The sequence below is a fragment of the Populus euphratica genome, unplaced genomic scaffold, assembly GCF_000495115.2.
Source record: "Populus euphratica unplaced genomic scaffold, PopEup_1.0 scaffold48.1, whole genome shotgun sequence".
NCBI lineage: Eukaryota > Viridiplantae > Streptophyta > Magnoliopsida > Malpighiales > Salicaceae > Populus > Populus euphratica.
Window position 1 is genome coordinate 1,048,616 of NW_011499879.1, and position 7,087 is coordinate 1,055,702.

A 7,087-nucleotide genomic window follows, 5' to 3' on the forward strand; every position below is an offset into this window, starting at 1 on the left:
GGAAAAAAAAAAAGCGTAAAAGAAAAGAAAGGACTATTGCAATTGTATTAATCTGATTTACAGTGTGTTAGCGTCAGGCTTCAGATCAATTATGATGACAGCGCAAGCTCTGCCCATGCCAAAGAAGATGCCTTGAAGTCGGCAGGTATAGTTGTATCAATTCTGCTCTCTAGAATGGTACTTAACTCCTGCATGGAAGGCTGCTTAGCGGGGTCGGGATGGATGCAAAGGTTTACCACTTCACATATAACCTTGAGGTCCTCGAATCTGAAATGCTTCAACTCGGGATCCACCACATAAGCCATTGCTTCTGGTAGTTCAAGGAAGTCCTTAGCCTATAGAATAGAGAAGTTTTTAAGCCTTTCGCCACGTAAGTTACATGGGCAATAATTTTTCCAGATACACGTTTCTTTGAGATTACCTATAATGGAAATCTGTGAATGTTTAACCACAAAAGATTTCTTACCCAGTCTACCAAGCGTCCCTTGTCCTTGCAGTGTGGAGGTCTTCCGCTGATTATTTCCAATAATAGAACACCAAAAGCATAAATGTTCCCTTGGACATCAAGATGGCGTCCCTCCAGAGAATGTGGAAGTACACAGATAGCACCTTGGCTGCCTATCGAGCCTGAGTTCTTCTCTGATCTTGCAAGAATACTCTTCCAACTTTCAAAATCAACCAACTGAGGGACAACCAAATAGAAATTTCAGAGGAACACAATTTTATAGGGGTGAGGAATGACATGTATTAGATTTCTGGTTACAGAAGACAGTTTCAGACATATTGAAAGATTTTACATGCTTAAACCAATGAATGTACCCTTGAAATGAAGTGTGGCCATTGATTTCCAAGCTACCAAAGCTCATTCAAGTTTTCCAGTTCTCGGATAAGAGTATAATGATAGAATGTTTGATATGATTCATTTGGGTTACATACGCGAACAGTGTCCATAGCTAAAAAATTTAACTTATCTGAGGGGAATTCAACCTTGCAAACAATTACCATTTTTTCTATGATATCAAAAGGGAAGTGCCAACAGACTTAGGAACACAATTTTTCATCCTTGTGTAGAATGGGTTAAGTTTAACATCGTTTATAAAAATAGAGCGAGGCATCAATGAGCACCTTAGGGGAAAAGTCATCTGTGAGATACACAGAACTGGAATTTAACTCTGATATAGTAAAAGGTGGATCAAGTTCAGCATGAAAGTACTTCAGTCCACGAGCTATGCCTACGATGATTTTCATGCGCCGTGTCCAAGATAACTGGCATCCTTCTCCATCTGCATCCATGCAGATTTTGATCAACTTTAAGCAAGTATATCAAATTTTAAAAATGTTGATTGTCCCAAGCAAGAAACTCGACTTACAGTGAAGGTGCTCATACAGGGTTCCATTTGATGCATATTCGAAAACTAACATCCTCGTAAATGGAGTGCTCTCACTACAATAGCCCAGCAACTTTCCTGCATTCTCATTATTTAATCTTGCCAAATCTGCCACCTGAATTGGGTAAAAATTTAATAAAAAAGCATCTCAAAAAAGGCTATCCCAAATTTCTCAGCTTTTACATCAGCAGTTGTTCAGTGTCTTTTCTTTATAAAAGCTTTATACAAAAAAATTGCAGTGACAAGGAACAAGTCTTCACCTCTCTCTGAAAATAGAGTTCAAGATAGCCTGTCCAGTGTTCTTCTTTGATGCAAAGGGATATGACAGCAATCTCAGGGCCACCTTTCATGGTGCCCTTGTAAACCAAACTGTCTGGAGAAGAGCCAATAATGTTACTGAAGTCTTCACAGGCTACTTCAAGCTCCATCCTACTGAATCTCATTACATCTTTTAACATCTCAGAATCTGTGTGAAATATACACACAATAAGATAACACAAATTACTTTTAAAAACACTGTTAAATAACACTGAAGCTTAGGTAATGGTTTGGTAATATGGAAGCAAACCTATGTATACTGTCACATGGTCCTTCTGACTTGATGATTTCTTCCAAGGGATTATGAGAGAAGATTTGTCCTTGCATCTCTGAAGAGCAGTTACAAAGGCGATAAGAATGAGACAGCCCACCATGGTTCCTGTCACTATTTCCAGAGCCAAAAGCCAGGCAGGTTTTGATGCCCTACGATGCTGCTCGGATATATCTTCAGCAGGCTGTTGCTTGGGGTTTGTTGTTTGAGGGGTTCTGGCAGGAGGAGCATGATCTATAAAAGGAATTAATCAGTCAGTATAATCACCATAATTTATTACTGGCCACCAGACACACCTGTTATTACAAGGTTCAGTTGGACAATATGTTATTACAAAGACAAAAGCAACACCCTCTCCATCCCAATTTGAGCTTTAAGCAATGCCAGAAGTACTAAGGACAAAGAAGACTGGGAGAGTATAAGAGCCCATGCATTTGGGTTAGGTCTTCAACATCTCCACTCAATTCCAAAAAACAAAAAACAAATAGAATTATGTGAAAGTTGGGGCCTCTGAAAGAAGGGCAACACTGTTTAAAAAACCTAAAGATTTGAATGTCACACACCACACTCGTTTGGGAGCACAGACTAAAAGAGAAAGAAATCTCTATCCATTCTTATGTTGAGGAACAAAAATCAAGCTTTTAGCATGACAAGGCATTTATGATGATATATCACTACCAATTCACATAGAAACAGACAACCTCATGCTCATACTGTGCATACCAGGGGGATTGCTCTTCATTTCAAACATTAATGTCCATAGACATATTGACACACAGTAGTATAGTTCACAAATACAGCAAGGGGAGCCTGAAGGCTGAAAGAAAACCATTTCATACGTACCACAAAGAGAAGAGGAACGCTGTCTCGGATCTTTGTTCTGAAGGCAGTTCCCTTGGAAGCTTGTGCTGAATGACATACGATTTAACATTGTAAGCTTATGTAGCATTCACATCCTAGTAGGAAAAAGCTTAGAGCAAGCTTATGTACCTCGGAAGATACCCCAAGCACTTAGGAATGCTCCCAGTAAAGAAGTTGTAGGAGAAATCAGCCACTTTTAATTCAGATACTTGACACAGGCCAGTTAAGTTTTTGTTTGAGGCATACCTGAAGCAGGAGTGAATTATAAGTAACAAATTTAAAGAATAAAAAACAAAAGGGTCAACTGACTAAAAAGGATCTTATGTCTCATTCTAAAGCTTCAGATTTCTGGCGAAAGTGTTTTGCACTCATACAATCACATTCTTGTACAACATATTTCAATAAGAATGGTATTGTTGCTTAATAGAATTTCTTTTTTCCCTCGAATTTGCATCATAAACAGAGAGTTATGTGCTTTCAGAATTATACTTACATTCCATACGCACTAGAAGTGAAATCTGAGCTGCTACTAGCAGGAACAGATCCTTGAAGTCTATTCCTATCAAGCCGTAGTTCTTGAAGGGACTTCAAATTGCCAAGTTCAGGAGGCAAGCTTCCTGTTAATCCATTGGACTGAAGGTTTCTACCACAACATAAAATGAGAAAGTAAGAAAAAACTCAAATAACGCCAACCATATAAGTCCAATTGCTAACCACGATAACAAATTCTTTTACATTTTAATGACACTGATTAGATTTGCAATCTCTGGAGGAATAGGGCCCGTTAATTGATTTGCTCCCAAATCCAAGACCTGGAGGTATTTCAACATTCCCAGTTCTTTTGGTATAATCCCAATCAGATTATTACCGTGCAAGATTCTACAAAACACCGAAAAACACCGAAAAAGAAAAAAGCTTTAAATACAAAGCATACGTATCAGTATAGCGAAAAGAAAAGGAAGAGGAAGAGAAAAGAAACGTACAGTTGTTGCAAAAATTTGATCTGACCCAATTCCGGGGCCAGAAATCCCCTTAAAGAGTACCCAGTTATGTTTCTGCAAAAACAGAATTCCAACAGATAAATGGTCAAACTTGATTCACTGATAAAATGCACCTACACATGTACTATGCATCAGGATCTAACTTTAGAAAGACTATAAGGTATCTAATCCTGAAGTTTGACAAAGAAAAAATTGACGGGTCGTATCTTACATCTTTACAACATGGTCTCCAGCAAAAGAGCAGGAAATGCCAGACCAACCACAAGGATCTGCATCTAAGGCATTCCAACTGGACAAAACCATGTGTGGGTCTTCATATATAGCTTCCTTGAATGTTGTAAGTGCCCAAACTGTTCAGAAGTTCATAAATTCCATTTAGTAAAGAGTAGTAGTAGACTCTATAATTACCAAAGTCCAGCACTTTCTCCGGTCAGTAAATTTCAGTACCGTGCATTACTTTCAGATCACATGACTTCCAATGCCACTAACGGTATTAGGTCACAAAGTAAATGCAGGAAGAACCCAAGTTCGAATCTTGAAGTTTTCACATTGACTACACCATAACTAACACAGCTCAATTCAGCCTAGTGACACTAGTTAGCTCAATTTCAGATCATAAGAATTCAAGTTTATCGTCTTTTCCAACTTTTTATCAGCAAAACAAAGTATTTATAAAAAAAAAAAAAAAATCAAGATCTGAGAACTTGAGTGATAATGCATACCTTCATCTCTGGCAAAGGAGTCACAAGTCACAAAAAGAAGAAGAGAGAAAAAAGAAAGAAGCTGAACCGAAGCATAGGATCTCATTTTTACCCTGCAAGAAATCTCTACTCCTCTCTCTTTGTTTCAAGAAAACTAAAAGACCCAAAACAACTCATGAAACCAATAACCAAAGAGAGAGCAATAGAAGGGAAAAGGAACCAGATTGATAGGCGAAGTGGGTTTTTTATAAAAAAACCACAAGAGAGTTCAAGTCTTTGATTGCAATGTGGTAGTGATGAAGTGAAAGCTTTGTTTATCTTGAAAACAAGAAAACTATCCCAACTCTTAACTCTAGTACTTACTAAGTTTAAGCATAAATTCAAGATTTGGCAACAACCTAGGAAAGCAAAATCACTTCAACTGTACACGCAAAAGCAAAGCAAAAATAGGAGAGAGAAACTTTGATTCCAAGAGAAGTTTTGTTAGTACTTAACAGTTAACACTGTAACTACATCATACTAAAATACTTCATACTAAAAGCGATTATTTTTTATTCTATTTAATTTTTATAAAAAAATAATTAAATCAGTTTTTTTAAAAAAATTACAATCAATTTAAATTGACTTACCAGTATCAATTCAGTTCAATTATTTTAAAAAATATAGTTCCAATCAATTTAGTTATATTTTTTAAATTTAGCTTTATTTTTTTCAGTTTAACTTGTTTTTTAATTTGACTTATTTTTTTAATTTGATTTTTGTTTTATTTAGGTTTGGTTTAGTTTTTTTAAAATCCTAATTAATTTTTTTATAATTTTATTTTTTCAATTTTTTAAATTTAATCAATCTTTTAATTTTTTATCACCTCTACTTCAGAACATATCTTAAGGGGAAGAGCCAAATAGCTTTTATCTCTTTTTTTTTAAGTTAAAAAAACAGATATATTGGAAAGTCGTAATAGTTTTTTTTTAAGTTATTTTTCTATACTGGTTAAAAATTATAAAAAAAAATTATTTTATATGTTTGTTTACAAAAAAAAAAAAATTGGAGCTATATTAATTAATTATGATTAGTAAATAATTTTATTAATATCAAATATATTAAAATATAATTAATTTTTCTAAAAGATTATTTACTATTGGACTGCACATAAATAAATAAATAAAAACTTTAAAAAGCCATATTATCAATTTGATTTTTATAACTAACAACTTCTTTGAAGATGGCTTAGTGAGTTTCTTTCGTTGATAAAAGCAATTCATTTTTATTAAAAAAAAATGAAAGAAAGATTTAGTTCTGGCTCTTAATTTTTACTCCCTGTCAAATCAAAATTCGGCCACAATTTTACTTTTGGTCCAGCATCTCCAGGCCCAAACGCAATATACTACCCTTTCATGCTGTCATAATAATTTTATTTTTAGTTTAAAAATTAATTTTTTTATTTTTTATATTATGATAAAAAAACTAAAAACCTATAATAGAAAGAAAAATCAATTATCATTATACATATAGCAAAAATGATCTAATTTTATATTGATAGATTTCATGTTCAACGAGAGTGATTTAATGATGATGACTTTTTAAAAAAAAAAGCGTCGTACACTGGGCAACTTAGATCCACACACATTACTCTCGTGTATGTGTGTTTTTTTTTTTGAATATTGAGTTTTTAATAAATTTTTTATTATTTTTTTAATTTTATTATTAAATATTGATTTAATTTTAAATTAGATTTTATTTTGTATTATATAATTAAAAATATTACTTAACTCATTAAAATTCACAATACATATTATAGATTTAACGAATAAACTTGATTTGATCAAAATTGATCTAATATATTATTCTCTTGGTATATATAAATATATAAGCTTTAATTTTTTTAAAAAGTCAGGTATATTTTTAATATTCATGCAAGTTGTTTTTAAACTAGCGTATCTAGTCTTTGTTTTTTATCTTGTGATTTTTTTAACTTGTCATGTTAACTAAATTACATCAAAACAATAATTTTACGAGTTAATTGAAAAACCAAACTTGATAAGGACTCGAGTCAAGAGTTTAAAACTTAACTGGTCAAACTTGGTTTAATAATAATATTAAAAAAATTATTTCTTAAATATTTTATTTATATTTTAAAAAATTAATCCCACTCATCACATAAAACAAGAAATAAACTGGATATTTATAGTATAGTGATGTTAGTTACAAAAATACAAATGTGTATAACTAGCTACAAATTAAAATTCAACTGAAAGTTATGAGCTTGTTTAGATATTTAGTAAAACATAATAAAATTATTAAATTATTTTTAAAAGTAGAAGATTATTAAATTATTTTTAAAAGTAGAAGGTAAATAAACTAGCATCTAATGATATTTTTGGATTTTCATCGTAATTTTTTTTTTAGTTATAATCAAGTTGATTAAAAAATAATTTTATATTTTAATAAATATAAAATATTATTTAAAAAAAACAATTAATATGTACAATGCATGCATCAGCAAGTTGAAGACTCTTGTGCTTTTTTAGCACTGTGTGAAGCATCTTT

General features: G+C 32.6%; 1 protein-coding gene across 2 annotated transcripts; it reads right to left on the reverse strand.

Annotated features, from left to right (window-relative positions):
- Window positions 1-6: 6 nt before the first annotated feature.
- Window positions 7-5,033, reverse strand: LOC105129033 (probable LRR receptor-like serine/threonine-protein kinase At1g63430). 2 transcript variants are annotated; one of them, XM_011030936.1, is made up of 13 exons: window positions 4,562-5,033; window positions 4,051-4,189; window positions 3,822-3,893; window positions 3,574-3,717; window positions 3,332-3,481; window positions 2,968-3,084; window positions 2,821-2,885; window positions 1,957-2,211; window positions 1,649-1,854; window positions 1,371-1,503; window positions 1,126-1,283; window positions 467-682; window positions 7-335 (listed from the first exon to the last, which is right to left on the reverse strand). In XM_011030936.1, the coding sequence occupies exons 1-13, from the start codon at window positions 4,644-4,646 to the stop codon at window positions 90-92; spliced, it is 1,986 nt and encodes a 661-aa protein (XP_011029238.1). In that variant the 5' UTR covers window positions 4,647-5,033; the 3' UTR covers window positions 7-89. The 2 variants fall into 2 exon arrangements, with proteins under 2 accessions (XP_011029238.1, XP_011029239.1); XM_011030937.1 differs by lacking the exon at window positions 4,562-5,033 and adding an exon at window positions 4,287-4,553.
- Between the last annotated feature and the right edge of the window lie 2,054 nt (window positions 5,034-7,087).

What these genes read in the sequence shown, in the direction of transcription:
- LOC105129033 (XM_011030936.1), bottom strand. Translation starts at nt 4,646, where the DNA reads ATGAGATCCTATGCTTCGGTTCAGCTTCTTTCTTTTTTCTCTCTTCTT. An exon ending in CAGATGACTTTTCCCCTAAG is followed by an intron (nt 683 to 1,125) that starts GTGCTCATTGAT and finishes GTTGTCCCTCAG; the next exon opens with TTGGTTGATTTTGAAAGTTG. An exon ending in AGGGACGCTTGGTAGACTGG is followed by an intron (nt 336 to 466) that starts GTAAGAAATCTT and finishes TCTATTCTATAG; the next exon opens with GCTAAGGACTTCCTTGAACT.